Source organism: Sceloporus undulatus, chromosome 8, assembly GCF_019175285.1.
Source record: "Sceloporus undulatus isolate JIND9_A2432 ecotype Alabama chromosome 8, SceUnd_v1.1, whole genome shotgun sequence".
Classification (NCBI taxonomy): domain Eukaryota; kingdom Metazoa; phylum Chordata; class Lepidosauria; order Squamata; family Phrynosomatidae; genus Sceloporus; species Sceloporus undulatus.
In genome coordinates, this window is record NC_056529.1 from 1,169,859 (window position 1) to 1,184,946 (window position 15,088).

General features: G+C 50.4%; 3 protein-coding genes across 9 annotated transcripts in view; 2 read left to right on the forward strand and 1 right to left on the reverse strand.

Moving 5' to 3' along the window:
* On the reverse strand, positions 1-4,708 carry UBFD1 (ubiquitin family domain containing 1). The gene is made up of 7 exons (XM_042438169.1): positions 4,586-4,708; positions 3,826-4,098; positions 3,527-3,735; positions 2,560-2,625; positions 2,305-2,410; positions 1,399-1,481; positions 1-371 (listed from the first exon to the last, which is right to left on the reverse strand). Exons 1-7 carry the CDS (start codon positions 4,617-4,619, stop codon positions 261-263), a joined length of 882 nt encoding a protein of 293 aa, XP_042294103.1. The 5' UTR covers positions 4,620-4,708; the 3' UTR covers positions 1-260.
* A 142-nt stretch (positions 4,709-4,850) lies between these two features.
* EARS2 (glutamyl-tRNA synthetase 2, mitochondrial) lies at positions 4,851-13,694 on the forward strand. The gene is made up of 9 exons (XM_042438699.1): positions 4,851-4,962; positions 8,889-9,044; positions 9,620-9,809; positions 9,956-10,428; positions 10,681-10,789; positions 11,401-11,554; positions 12,245-12,375; positions 13,070-13,205; positions 13,314-13,694. The coding sequence occupies exons 1-9, from the start codon at positions 4,896-4,898 to the stop codon at positions 13,395-13,397; spliced, it is 1,500 nt and encodes a 499-aa protein (XP_042294633.1). The 5' UTR covers positions 4,851-4,895; the 3' UTR covers positions 13,398-13,694.
* A 629-nt stretch (positions 13,695-14,323) lies between these two features.
* GGA2 (golgi associated, gamma adaptin ear containing, ARF binding protein 2) overlaps positions 14,324-15,088 on the forward strand; it is a 9,393-nt gene continuing 8,628 nt past the window's right edge. For 5 of the 7 annotated variants that reach the window (XM_042438092.1, XM_042438096.1, XM_042438094.1 and 2 more), the window contains exon 1: positions 14,324-14,424. In XM_042438092.1, the coding sequence (XP_042294026.1) occupies positions 14,382-14,424 (43 nt within the window). In that variant the 5' untranslated portion in view covers positions 14,324-14,381. The remainder of the gene's footprint in view (positions 14,425-15,088) is intronic. The other 2 variants (XM_042438095.1, XM_042438098.1) reach the window with 1 other exon arrangement.

Consider the following 15,088-nt stretch of genomic DNA (forward strand, 5'->3'; position numbering starts at 1 on the left):
TTTCTGAATTAAGATTTATTGATTTCCATCATGTTTTTTTTAAATATGGTTGAAGCTGACTGCAGAACAAGGGCGGTGGCTGCTCTTTTAAAGTTGAAAATAAACTAAATGGCGAGAGTTTATCCCCACCTCTGGCGTCCTCCCAGGCCTCACTGGGATCGAATTGATCCAGATGTTCCAGGACGAGCCACGTCCAGGCCCCTCTCCCGACAGTGTCCTTTGGTTCGTGACAGTCTCCAGTGCCAGAGGTGAGCGTGCCTTCAAAAATACTGCCACTTCCCCAGGACCGTGTCCTTGATCGCGTCCACGTATTGAGTAGGGACCCAGTAGACCCAGTAGTAGGAGGCTTCCGTTGGTCCAAGCTGGAAGGCCTACAGAAGAAGAGGCAGCGGAGAAGGAGGAGGAGAGTGGGCTCAGTCTAAAAGGCCCCCATGCCACACCAAATGCCACTCAACGCAGGTGCGGCAAAACCAGTCAGGAAGAATCATAGAATCATAGAGTTGTAAGAGACCCCAAGAAGGGCCATCAAGTCCAACCCTATACTGCCATGCAGGAACTCTCAAAGCATCCATGACAGATGGCCATCCAGCCTCTGTTTAAAGACCTCCAGGGAAGGAGACTCCACTACACTTGGAGGGAGTGTAGCTTCCTCTTAATACCAATCCTGACCCTTTAGTGAATTTTGTATATATTGGCCACAATCATGGATCAAGTAGATCCATGTCAGACTCTGCTCCTGTGCAGTTTCATGCCCCAACCCAGAGCTTAATAACTGCTGGGGGAGAGAGGTTTGTAATAGAGCACAAGGTGCTAGGGAAAAGCCCCCTGCGCTCCATTCAAAGGAAAATGTATGCCTATGTATGTCACAGCAGGCTTCCAGCCATTATATCATAAACTCCAACTAGAGTTCAGGGATGTAGAGACCATTACCATCACCATATTACAGACACAGAGTGCCAGAGCCTGAAAGGGTAATAGTCTGTCTCGGAACTGGACTCTGTGTCATGCCCTTCCTTGCTCCAATTCTTCATCGCTACCTGTTTTTCCAAGGGGAGAATGTCCAAGCCATAGTTTGCCATTTTCCAATGTAATAACAAACTATAGGTGGGACAGTGCCTGAAGTAAGCATGAGGTGGAATGCGCAAGTACAGGCTTCATTCCCCTCACAGCGCCAGACCACCTGCAAATGCGACACGAGGGCCAAAAACAAATTAGTTATCCACCATCAAGTCCTAAGTATTCTGACATGATGTTCTAGCTATTGTCTGCTGTTAGTGATATTGTCTAAGCTATCTCAGCAATAAGGAGGGTCAGCAAAGCTTAAGGCTTTCAGAGTGGCTAATGTACACATAATGGCTGCAAGAGCAGGTGGGCTTACAATTCAGTAAGGTTACTTACCATCATGTGATAATCCTCATGTCCTTCAATAGGTTCGCTCACCACATTCTTGATGGATCCCATCGGCAACTTCTCTGTTCTTTCTGTAAGGAAACAAGAAATGTCACAGATTGAGCAGGCTGACACCTCACACCTTTCCTCCGATCCTCATTTAAGAGATTTTTCTTCTCAGTGGAAAGGGTAAGGAAGGAAACATTTTCTCAAAATGGCACCCAACCCAACTGTGACCAGGACCCAATGATCTTTTCTCTTCCAAAAAAGCTCCACATCTCATTCCAGTATTTTCAGCACAAACAATATTTTCAGCATATTTCAATATTTTTCTGCATTTCCCCACCTAAGTAGCAACATTTCACCTCTAAGACAAAAGGAAAAATGAACGGCACATCTAGCATTCGGCTATAAAAAATTCAGTTGGCACTTACAATGTCCTTTGAGCTGTTGAAATTAATTTGACAAAAATGTAACCAGCCAATGGCCTGCAATATCACACAGCAAGAAATTGAGAGGCTATTTCTATCTTTGTCTCAGATAGAAAAAAAAAATACCTCTCATAGGCCTGTTACAGACTGCCAAAATAAAGTTGCTTTGGGTCTCTTTGGAGGTATGCTATTTAAATGATGCATGGGTCCTAAGAGTCTGGAGGTCGCGCCAAAGCCACACTCCATTCCTAAGCACTGGAGTGCAGCTTTGGTGCAGCTTCTGGATTCTTAGGATGCATGCATCATTTAAACAGCATACCTCCAAAGAGACTTCATTTTGGCAGACTGTAACAGGCCGTAGTTTGGATTTCTAATTCTATTCTCTTTCTTTCTTGCTACTGAAACCATACAGTGGAAGCCAAGAGGCACCTCTACAAGTTCAGGGAAGTCTAGTAAACGTTCAGGAGCACCAAAGAGCACCCACCTTTAGTGCCAATCCAGAGCTGGTCTTGTTCAAGTTTAAAGGTGAGCCGGACCTTTCCACCTGACTTGTTGTACATGCCTGATAAAGGAACAGTTGGCAACCGCTCCTAAAAGGTAAAAACAAACAAACAGATTTTCTGTGAACAAGACAAGGGGCTGCAAGCTTTGCAATCAGAAAAGCCACTGAACGGGATGACTACGGCCGAGAAGGAAGAGCCCAGAAACCACTATAGGCCTTGGCTGCCTATTCACTCACCTGGACACCTTTGACCGAAGGCATCACGTCATCAGGTTTTCCTTTATCCAATACTTTCCTGTGTGGCTGTAAAAAAAAGTAAAAATCAGAATTAAAACCTAATGGAAGCTCCGAAGGGCAGTCCCTTTGGCCACCTGAAAGAACCTCTATGAGAAGTTTACCAAACTCAGAAGAAACACTCAAACTTACGTGACTCAAGATGTGGTCACTAAATCTCAGAGAGTACTCTGTCATCATGTCTCAGTCATACAATCTAAAACACCATCCAACAACGTATTCGCCCTATCTATGGCCCCATACAGACTGCCAAAATAAAGCTGCTTCAGGTCACTTTGGGGGTATGCTGTTTAAATGATGCAAGCGTCCTAAGAGTCCAGAAGCTGTGCCAAAGCCATGCTCCAGTTCTTAGGACCAGAACGTGGCTTTGGCGTGGTTTCCAGCCCCTTAGGACACGTGTGTCATTTAAACAGCATACCTCCAAAGTGACCTGAAGCAGCTTTATTTTGGCCTGTCTGTATGGGGCCAATATCTCTTCCAGAGAACAGCAGGCACATCCTGAACTCTCCTTAACAACGTGGTTCTTATTACGCAGAAATGCTACAGAACAACTTAAATGGGATTGTATATTTTAATGTTATAAGATGCCCTGGTTGCCCTGCGCAGAGGAGCAGGATATAAATAACTGTCATTATTATTATAGGAAGAGTAAAAGAGGATACAGTTTAGAACCCAGTTCAGAGAAACGCTAAAAGCATTCAGAATCTGATAGCATACAATCCAAGCTTTGTCAACATTAAAGTGTTTCGTATTAAGGAAAACACACGCCAAGATTTGCTAGGACTGGTCTGTTACACTAATGACCAAGAGCCAAAGAGCTTCAGGGCAACTGACCACTTAAGTGCAAGGGCTCCTTCTCTAGACAGGCCTATGGCCATATTTTGTAAGCCTTCCCTAACAAACCACCCACTTTTTGCCTGCAGAGGGGCTCCTTTTTGGTCTCTTCTGCCTTGACTTCCTGCTGCGCGGCGTCCTTCGGCGTATTGACGGCCAAGACGTCGTTGATGGTTGAGCCAACCACCATGATTTTTGCTCCGCTGATGACCTTGATTTCCCTCAGTGTCTTCTCCTCAGGCACCAGTCCTTTGAACATGACCTTCTGCATGGCGGGAGGGAGGCCTGGCAAAGAAGAAGGGAGCGAGAGGGGCTTGCCTTAACCCAGGGACCCTCCGGAGGCGAAGGGAGCCAGGGCCCAGGGAGGCCGCTCACCTGTCAGCGAGTGGATCTTCTGCTTGAGGTCGGCCCCAGTGCTGTCTAGCGGGAACTTCAGGTCGTACTTGTTCTTGTTCCAGATGACTTTGAGCTCGACCAGCTCCTTCTCCGTCTCGGGCTCCCCTCCGTTGCTGACGGCTGCTTCGTCCGGCGGCTCCCCCGAGGGCTCCTCCAGGGGCTTCTCCGCAGAGAGGGAGTCGCTCTGGCTGTCTTCCCTGCAGCCCAAGGGGGGGCTCTGGGTCTCTGCTTCCATGCTGGCGTCTTCAGAGTCTGCGGGAGAGAAAGACCTCAGCGGAGACCAAGGAGCCTGGGAAGGGAAGGCAAGGAAGCCCCTCTGGCTTCCAAAAGGAGAGCCTCTGGACGAGGCAGAGGGGGCTCCCAGCCCTTTCCTGCTGCAAAGCCCATCCTCCAGCCCTGGCGGCTCCCTCCTTCCTGAGCCCTCAAGAGAGACCAAGGCAGGTGGCTCTGGCTCTGCTTCTTTCCCTCCGCGCTGAAGGGCTGAGGAGGCCCTTGGACCCCCGGGGCTCAGTGCTCCTATCCCAGGATCCCACAGCAGGGAGCCACGGCAGTTAAAGCGCTTCCAAACCGCCTTCAAGGCTGCTTGCTCCCTGAAGGGCCTTCGCCTCCTCGGAAGGGAGCCTGAGCAGCTCGAGGCCGGGGCGAAGCGGGGAGCCCCGCAGGGCTAGGGCCCCTCGGGAGCCCCGGCCTTTGGGGCCCCTTCCCTCCCCGGGACCCTCCTCCTTCTCCTCAGGCGTACCGGGAGCGGCAGCAGCGGCAGCGGCGGCGGCCATGATGATTGTGTACAACGCGCCCGCGGGGGATGACGGGTAAAGAGCCTCGCCGCCCCGATTGGCCCTCCGCGGCCGCCGTAGCCCGCCCCTTCCGGTCGCGTGGTGGAGGCACTGCCAGGGAGGCCACGCCCATTACCCCGCCCACTAGGAATAAGCCCCGCCTCCTCTTTCCCTTTCCTGAGCTGCCAGGGACATTCCAGGGCGAGGCCACGCCCCTCAGGCGGAGCAGCCAATCCGGAGCCGCGGCTGTGGCTCCCTCCTCCTCCGGTGCTTCGGATGGGTTTCGCGGCGGCCTCCGCTGCCCTCGGCGCCGTCAGGGTGAGATTCGCACCCAGCCCCACAGGTAACAAGCCCGGTCCTTGGCTGCAGCGGTGCTTGAGTTGCGATTGTGTTCCTGCTCTGGAAACCCTCCTGGATCCAAGAGAAGGGGAGGCTTCGAGGCCCAGCCCTGGTCCCCCGATGGCAGCAGCCCTTGGATACAGGACAGGCCTGGGAGACCTCTTTAAACCTAAGCCCCTTGCAATGTATGGGAGCACGGCTGTCCTTCTGTGCTTCCGCCTGAACTTCGAGGTATGGAAGAGGCCTGGAGAGTGTCACCTTTACCTTCAGGGCCACTTAAAACCTATTGCAGCCACACTTTGTAATGCCAGGGAAAGGGCCACCAGTTGTGCATGATGCCTTCAATAACAGAGCACTTAGTACTTGATCCGTACAAGGCTAAAGAGGGACACAGGAGACTGGACTGGGGTGCATTATTTGCCCCCCCCAGCTGCCATTTGCCCTCAAGGAGGGAATCCCCAGCTGTCAGTGTGTGACTATTATCCCCTGAATCCCATAAAGATCACAAGACTCAGGAAAGACGCATCGATTCCAGCAGTTTTTACATCCCTTTTTAAATACCTGCAAAGGTCTCAGTGTCTCTTCTGCCTGCTTCCCATCATCTGCCTCTGGCCCCTTCAGGTTTTCTGCCAGCTGCTTCCCATGGTCTTCTGGAGGAGCTCTTCCCACCTTCTGCCTTCAGTGATTTCCACTCTTCTTAGAATCTCATAGAGTTGGAAGAGACCCCAAGAAGGGCCCTGATCCAGTCCAACCCCATTCTTCTGCCATGCAGGAAAGCCCAATCAAAGCATGCCCATTGACAGATGGCCATCCAGCCTCTGCTTAAAGACCTCCAAGGAAGGAGACTCCATTACACTCCAAGGGAGTTTGTTCCACTGTCGAAAAGCCCTTACTCTCAGGAGGCTCCTCCTAATGTTGAGCTGGAATCTCTTTTCCTGGAGCTTGCATCCATTGCTCCATTGGGTCCTGTTCTTTGGAGCAGCAGAAAACAAGCTTGCTCCCTCCTCAATGTGACACCCTTTCAATCAGTTAAACAGGGCTGTCATATCCCCCCTTAACTGTCTCTAAACATCCCCAGCTCCCTAAGTCTCTCCTCATAGGGCTTCATGATTTCCAGACCCTTTACCATTTTAATTGCCCTCCTTTGGACACACTCCAGTTTCTCCACATCCTTTTTGAAATGTGCCCAGAACCCCACAGCCATATAAGTACTGACTGTTTGATAAAACAGTCCAATACGGTGGATCATTTCCACCATTCCAGCTGCTATGGCTGCTGGCCGTAATGGATGGGGATGATGGGGGTTATAGTCACACTGAGGAATGCCTGGGATGTGGAAGGTTATCCTAAATGGCAACAGTTTCCCCCCCCTGTAAAATGTAATGGCTTCACTGTCAAGAGTAGGCCTCATTTATGCAAAGTAACCTGGCCTTAGCCTGAGGGAAACATCACCTCTCTGAGGCAATTTTTCTCATTGCAGCAAGGCCTATGCGTCAGGGGTAAAAGTCAGCACACTGGGAAATGCTTAGATGTGTGTGTGTCTGACCATGAGCATCTAGCACTGAGAAGGACAAGGCTGAGCAAGCATAGCTGATGCTCATAGCCTCTGATGCCTGCATGCACTAAGCCTGGATGATGAAACATCTAGCTCAGTGATGGTGAACCTTTTAGAAACCAAGTGCCCAAATTGCAACCCCAAACCCACTTCCTTATTGCAAAGTGCCATGTCCCTCTGGCTTTCCAGTAACAAACACTGGCAAACTCTGTGCTGGGGTGATGGCACATGTGCCCACAGAGAAGGCTCTGAGTGCCACCTCTGGCACGTGTGCCATAGGTTCGCCATCACTGATCTAGCTGGATTGCACAGGGGGACACTTTAGAATGTAACACTGGAAGTCACTGGGTTTGGGAGACAGCATGGTCTGAAGGCTGTATAAGCACAGAGGCTTCCAGTGATTGCTTTGTGGGTTGTAGTAGGAGTTGGTATCCGTTTGTGATCAGTATTATAGCACTGTAAATAAAGCACTTCGGGAGACTTGGCTTGTCTGGTCGTTTATCAGCTGAAGCCTGGCATCGGTTGCTGAGAGTCCCCAGAGGTTCCTGCATTTCTTCAGTTCCTGGAAGACATCCAGCTGCTGTTCTCTCAACTGAGGACTGAGAACCACATTTCTGAATTTGCCAGTTTACTCTGCCGTATGCCAGCATTGGTTACAGGGCTCAGATGAGTTGCTGACACTATGACATGCTCATATATATATATATATATATATATCGTGGTTCAGGCAAGTTTTACCTCATGATTTTGAGGTTCCCCACAGAAATGTGACAGAAATAAATAGAGCCAAGTTTCAAGCCCAGAAATGAAGTATAAACAGTGATATAAAGAATAAATAATGGGACTGAGGCAGAAAGGGCTCTGTCCTGGACCCAGTTTGCTATTCAACATCTTTATCAATGACTAGGATGACAGAATTGGGGGAATACTTATCACATTTGCAGATGACACCAAATTAGGAGGAATAGCTAATACTCCAGAGGACAGGATCAAAATTCAAAATGACCTGAATAGACTAGAAGGTTGGGCCACAGCTAACAAAATGAAATTCAACACAGAGAAATGTAAGGTACTGCACTTAGGGCGGAAAAGTGAAATGCACAGATATAGGATTATGGGGGACACCTGGGTGAATGAGATTTATACATGTGAAAGGGATCCAGGAGTCCAAGTAGACCACAAGTTGAACATGAGTCAACAGTGCGATGCGGCAGCTAACAAGGCCAATGTGATTTTAGGCTGCATCAGTAAAAGTATAGTATCTAGATCAAGGGAAATAATAGTGCCACTGTATTCTGCTTTGGTCAGGCCCCACCTGGAATATTGTGCCCAGTTCTGGGCACCACAATTCAAAAAGGACGTTGTAAAACTGGAGCCATGTGTCCAAAGGCGGGCGACTAAAATGGTGAAGGGTCTGGAAACCATGTGTCAGAACCCTAATATAGAATGGGGATTCTTCCATAAGTTGTTGTTGATTGATTGGATTCTTCCATATTTGCAATTGGAAAATACTGTATGGAAGAATCTGGAATGTATGCATGTGTATACTAGAAGAAGCAGAGGGATAAGAAGCAGACTAAGCACTTAGATGGTCTGGCAAAAAGGTTAACATTTAGGCCCCATACAGATAGGCCAAAATAAAGCTGCTTCAGGTCACTTTGGAGGTATGCTGTTTAAATGTTGCATGCGTCCTAAGAGTCTGGAAGCCACGCCAAAGCCATGATCCAGTCTTAAGGACTGGAGCGCAACTTTGATGCAGCTTCCGGACTCTTAGGATGCATGCATCATTTTAACAGCATACCTCTAAAGTGACCTGAAGCAGCTTTATTTTGGCAGTCTGTATGGGGCCTTAGAGTGAAGATAAGGAATGCAGTGGAGAGGAATGGGAACCATGGTGACGGATAGCCTTTGCAGTTTTACAGTTCTCAGCCTTGGAAGAGATGCAACGTCTTGGTCACTCACAATGTTAGGCCAGCCTGATGGAATAACTATATGGGAAAAGATTGTAAAAATGAATATCAACAGGTGGCCTTTGAAGTTATAAGCATGTTGGTGGTTTAATTCAAGGTGATATACTGTTGGGAACAATAAACTGTTATCTTGCTGTTGTGGGGATGTTTGGTGGGAAACTTATTGTCCATGCAGTGGTTCTCAAAACATCATTTTGGGGGAAGGTTGTCTCTGGAGGTAATTAAGTTGTCAGTTGTGATCTTCGTGGGAATTTCTTAACCAATGGGTTTGCTGTGGCATTGAGCCAGTGCAGTCAAATCAGTGCCAAACTGGATTAATTCCACAGTGCAAACGAGAGTTTGGTGAATGACAGGCCTTTTGTCTGAAACTCCCTTGTCCTGCTTTCCTTTTTTTCTGCTCTGCAGGGTTTCTGCACCTGGGGGGCCTGAGGACTGCCTTGTACAACTATATCTTTGCCAGGAAGCATAAAGGATGCTTCATCCTGCGGCTGGAGGACACCGACCAGAGCCGGGTGGTGCCCGGAGCGGCCGAGGGCATCGAGGACATGCTGGAGTGGGCAGGTGACCCATCCTCTGTCCACTGCGGCTCTTTCATGCTTCTGGGATGATGGTGGCATCAATTCCGATACCTTAAAAAATAACTGGGATCCAAAACACACTGCAAAAATAATCCAGTGTGAGACCACTTTAACTGCCTAGGCTCAGTGCCAGGGAATTCTGGGAACTGTAGTTTTGTGAGACATTTAGCCTTCTAGGTCAGAGAGCTCTGGTGCCACAATAAACTACAATTCCCAGGATTCCCTAGCATTGAGCCAGTGCAGTTAAAGTAGTCTCAAACTGGATTATTTCTGCAGTTTTAAGTGCTAGTTCCTGCTGTGCCTTCCAATGCTGCCTCATGTTCAGATCTCCTGCGGCTTCAGTGATAGAATAAGAGTGTGTTTTGTAGCACAGACAGTGGACTTTTTGCATTCTGATTTTGTCAAGGCAGCATAACAAATGGTGAGGAGTGCTGGTAGGGATCTGCAGCCCATCACCATCTGAACAGCCAGTGCATGGTTCCCATACCAGAGTCTACTTTTGATTCTGCCATGGCGTTCCATAGCTGCTGGCGTGATTCCCCCCTTTCTCTGTTGCAGGCATTCCCCCGGATGAGAGCCCTCGCCAAGGAGGCCCAGCTGGCCCCTACCAGCAGTCCCAGCGCCTCAGCCTCTACAGGGAGGCCATCGAATTGCTCCTGGAGAAGGGCGCTGCCTACCGCTGCTTCTGCACCCCACAGCGCCTGGAGCTCCTGAAGAAGGAGGCCCTGAGGAACCGGCAAACGCCCCGGTGGGTTGGCAATGGACCCCTCGCTGGGCAGATGGTGGTGGTGGGGTCTCACATCATGCCATTTAATATTTTATTTATGTTCTGCCTTTTCTCTAAACGTGGGTCCCTGGTGGTTGTTCCACTATTTCTCTCTCTTTCCTCCAAAGGTATGACAACAGGTGTCGCCACCTGAGCTCCCAGCAGGTGGCTGAGAAAATGTCTCAGGGCGTTGACCACACGGTGCGATTTCGCCTGAAGGAGAACGCAGAGCCTTTCTGCGACCTGATCTACGGCTGGAGCCGGCACGAGGTGGCCAGTGTAGAAGGGGACCCTGTGATCCTGAAGAGCGATGGGTTCCCCACTTACCACCTGGCCAATGTGGTGGACGACCACCGGATGCACATCAGCCACGTGTTGCGTGGGACGGAGTGGCTGACCTCCACCTCTAAGCACCTCCTCCTCTACCGGGCATTCGGCTGGGACCCCCCTCACTTTGGCCATCTCCCCCTCCTCCTCAACAAAGATGGCAGCAAGCTCTCCAAGAGGCAGGGAGACATCTTTGTTGAGGGGTTTGCTCAAGATGGCTGCCTTCCGGAGGCCCTGCTGGACCTCATCACAAACTGTGGCTCTGGGTTTGCAGGTAACTGGAGCTGTGTATAGGAAGGCAAGCAGACCAAAATGTAGGCCTCCAAAAATGTTTATTTAGGGATGGTATCTGTGGAATACACATTTGCATGTGGCTAATGGACTATGATCCTCTAGCTGCCAAAATAAAAGAGGGTGAATACGCAGTAAGGCAATGCAGTTGGGGCATCTGTCTGTTGAAGATGGCTGCAGTCACGCAAAATGGCTGCCCAGAGCTAGTGCAGCAGCCTTGCTCTCTCTTTTGCAGAGAACCGGATGGGGAGGAAGCTGCAGGATCTGGTGAAGGAATTTGACATGGGCAGAATTGAAAGGCACTCTGCTCTCTTGGACCTGGAGAAGCTCACTGAATTCAACAGGTGAGGAATGAATGTTCAGGTGGGGCTGACACTTCTCTGGAGGCCCTCTAGCCCTTTTCATTTGGAGGGGACCTGTGAATGCCTTGTAGCAGGTCCTGCTCCAGAACACTTATTTCTCTCAGGATCACTCCCTTCCTGTCTTTTTGTTGTTGTTGTTGTTGTGTGCCCTTTAATTGCTTCTGATTTAAGGTGACCCTATCATGAGGTTTACTTGGCAAGATTAGTTCAGTGGGGGTTCACCTCACCTTCCTCTGAGGCTAAGAGAGGGTAACTTGCCTAAGGCAACTCAGTTGGCATCCATGGCCAAAGAGGGATTTGAACCCTGGTCTGCCAGTGTCCTAGTCCAACATGAGCTCTCTTTTCTCTTCAGCTTCCCACTTTTCCTCACAGCTTCCCATCTACTTGGAACTGAGGTCCTTTTCTTCTCATGTAAGGGCAAAATGAGGCCTGTAGTGGTGTGCTAGTGGTGGTGATCACATGTCGCCATTGGCTGTATGTGATGCTCACCTTTTCCCTGATTCTATGATTCTCTGATGCTTGCAGCATTATGGGCTCCTTCCACAAAGGTGGCTGGCTCTCTCAGGTGGGATCTAATGAGATCTTTTGCACAGGATCCACCTCTCTCAGAGGATCGGTGACGAGACCTTGAGGCCGCAGCTGGTGGCAGAGCTGCAGGCTGCTGTGGAGGAAGCCTATGGGCATCAGCTGGTGGATAGAGGGGTCCTGGAGAAGCCCTATGTGGAGCAGGTGCTCCTCCTGAGGAGAGTAAGTCCGGCTGGGAAGGAACGCAGAGGGGAAGCAAGAGTCCAGGGGGACAGCCTTTCCCCACCAAACAGTCACCTCTGAGTTGAAGGGGCAAGAATCCTCATTGCTATTCATTTCCCTGCCAAAACATCAGTCTCTTGGTGTCTGGGAAAGCCTTTTGGGAAGGATAACAGAGAAGGGAGGCTTCTGCTGTTTCTGGTACACCCACCTTGAATCATTCTGCAGAAAAACACATACCAGGTTGTTTTTAGTGCAAAACTGGTGTTTTCATCCCAGAAACCCTCAGTCTGGAAGTTTTGAGGGAGGGAGAGCATGAAAAATGTGTTTTATGCACACAAAACCACCACAATTTCCATGCAAAACCCCCAATGTATTTCTGTATGGAATAATTTCCGCAGACACTTCAGAATGTACAAAAATCAGGTGAAAACCACACAGAGATACCTCTTTTATTCCTGCACCAGGAAGAAAACTGCAATCTAAGATTTGCATCCTTACCTCTGAGTGACCATAGCCCTGGTCAGTTTGTATTTGGCCTCCTGAATGGCAACATAGCAGTGAAGACAAGGATTGTTAGCTATTTCCATTGTACGGAAGGTCTCCCAATCCCTTGTTAACACACAGGAGCCCTGTGTGTGTTGCAGTATGGACTCTCTCCTCCTCTGACTCTCAGCTGTCTTTCCCTTTCAGGGCCATGTCAGCGGGCTGAAGGACTTGGTGTCACCAAAATACGCTTTCTTGTGGATCCGGCCCTCTGTGTCTCATGAGGAACTACAAACAATTTCAGTTGAGGCAGAGAAGATAGGAATGCTAGTCCTCAGGTAAGTTAGAACTAAATACTGAAGTTCCCCCATGACTTTTGGGGACAGCCAGTGTGGTGTCATGGTTTCAGTGTTGGACTAGGACTCTGGAAGACCAGGGTTCAAATCCCAGCTAGGCTGTGGAAACCCACCAGGTGATTTTGGTCAAGTCCCACTCTCTGTGCCTCGGAGGAAGGCAACGGCAAGCCTCCTCTGAAGAAATCTTGCCAATAAATCCTTGTACCAGTGTGATGTAATGATTCCAAAATTGGACTAGGACTCCAGGAGGCCAGATTTCAAATCCTCTCTGCTCATCTGTGAGAACCTACTGGTTGTCCAACTTGGACAAATCTCAGCCTCAGAGGATGGTGTCAGATTCTGTCTGATCAAATCTTGCTGAGATAATCCCATGCCTTAGGGTTGCTATAAGTCAGAAACAATGACAACGTGGGGAAGCAGTGACAGTTGATCTGCCCTGGTCTTGCTCTGTGGTGTATTCAAGATGCAGATCTGGGGCAAGCAGGGACTGTTTAGAAGCCACCCCAAGCCCAGAGGTTCTCCATGTGGGGCAAGAGAGTTCTGGACACCATCAGGGGATGGCTGTTGTTAATGTTCCTTGTGGGGGGGAACCGGTTGCAAGCCCTCCTGAATGCCCGACTTTGGCCTTTGGGCTCTGGCCATGGGCGGTGACCATGTCCATTCCTTCCCTCATAAGGCTGCTGGAACGGCCGGTGGCTACTCTGACCACGGAGGAGCTCAGCAAAGACCTGCGGCAGCTTCCAGAGCAGATCAGAGGCACCCCATACAGCAGCGTGATGAAGCTGCTCCGCTTGGCCCTCAGCGGCCAACAGGTGAAACCTCTCAACCCTTCCTCCTTTCAGCATCTGCTCTGGAAGGCAGTAGTTACCTTCTTTGGGTTTGCAGAGAGCCTCTGGTGGTAGCATTCGTATCTATTTCAGGAAGGGCCTGCCGTTGCCGAAATGATGGTCTCCTTGGGACGCAGAGAGGCCTGCGCTCGGATCCAGAGGGCCCTCTGCAGATGACCATGGAGACACATGATGGAGATGGAGCGAAAGACAAGCAGTCCGTGGGTTTGGAGGGAAGCTCTTCTTCTGGGTGTCTTGCAGTCCTGGGATTTCAGGACGGGAGGACGATGGTGATGGTGCTTGCGCAGGGACTTCTGCAAGACTTGTGCGAAGTGCAGCATGCCTCATGGAAAGTGGCAACTTTTGCAAATAAGCTATGGCTTCCTGGTTCTGTGGCCCAACAGGATAGGAACACAGCTTCAAATGTGATGTTTGTGCACACAGCATTAATAAAGTTGGAAAGCCTGAAGACTACTGAATGGGCATCAAGTCTTTGTGTCTGGCAGTGGGACTCTGCCTTTCTCGGGGTGGTTTGGACTAGTCCCTGGGCCTGGGCTTCTTCCACACGATGGCGTTGATGCATTTGGCTCAGTGTGGTGGAGTCCTGGCATTGGCAGAATGTCTGACTTCTCTGGGCTTCTCTGTCAGAGAGCTCTGGTGCCACAGCAAACTACAAATCTCGGGCTTCCATGGGATGGAGCCATGGCAGTCAAAGCCGTGCCAAACTGCATTATTTCTGCAGTGTGACAGCAGCCTAAAAGTAGGGTGAGCTGCCCTGCTTCAGTCGGTGTGTTTGTATCCTTAGGTTTGAACGCTGTGCCAAAGGGAGACAGGCTTTTGGGGGGCGCCTTTTTCGTGGGTGGCCTAGGGCTGGCCTGAGCCCTGGACTCAGGTGGGCTGACAATTGACAAAGCTGCTTTGGAGCTGACCCAGGTCAGCCTGAAAGGGTGTGTTTGTGGGTCTGTCTCCTTTCCTCCCAGGGGTGAATCTTGTGCCAAGGCGGGGGACAGGCCTTCTTGCCAGCCTTCCTGAGCCCAGTGTGGCCTAGGGCTGCCCTGAGGGCTGGGCTTGGGAGACCAGGGTCAGTTCCCTTCCCAGCCTGGTCAAGCGGGGAGGGGCCTGGCCGGACTTCCGAGGGGACGGGCGGAGAAGGCAGCGGTCATGGCTCGGGCGGCTCCTCCGGGCGCCTTGGAGCGCCTCCTGCGTGAGTCCAAAGCCTGGGAAGGAGAAGGGAGGGAGGAAGGAAGGAATGAAAGAAAGAAAGAATGAGGGAAGGAAGGAGGGAAGGAAGGAAGGAAGGAAGGGGGCTCTCCTCTGGAGATCCCTGGAGTCTGGAGGTGCCCCTCGCCCCTTTCTTTCCCCGATTGACAGATGGGAGGGAAGCCCCCGGGAGTCCCTGTCCTGGGCAGAGTGACCGGACGTCATCCTCCCCGCCACCGAGGAGGAGGACAAGATGTAGGACATTCAGGGCAGAATGTAGGACGCCACCCAATCCAAGCAGCAGAGGAATGCTGTCAATAGAAACCCACTTTCCAGGGAGCCTTTGCAACAATCATGGCAAAGCCTGCTTCTGGCCATGTATTCCTCCTCCTCCTCCTCCTCCTCCTCCTCCTCCTCCGAGTGTTTCTCTTCCCTATTAGAAGGAATGCCTGACTCGCAAGACACTCTTGGGCGAGGCAAAGGCACGTGGGGACGGAGAACCCGTGACTCTTCCCTGCTTGGAGCCCAGTGGAAAGGCAGAGGGGAGGGTCCTTGTCTTGGCTTTGGCCGACTGTGTGTCCCCCTTTGCCCCCTGGCATGGTCTATCACTGTAAAGGATATTATTATTATTATTATTATTATTATTATTATTATTATTATTATTATTA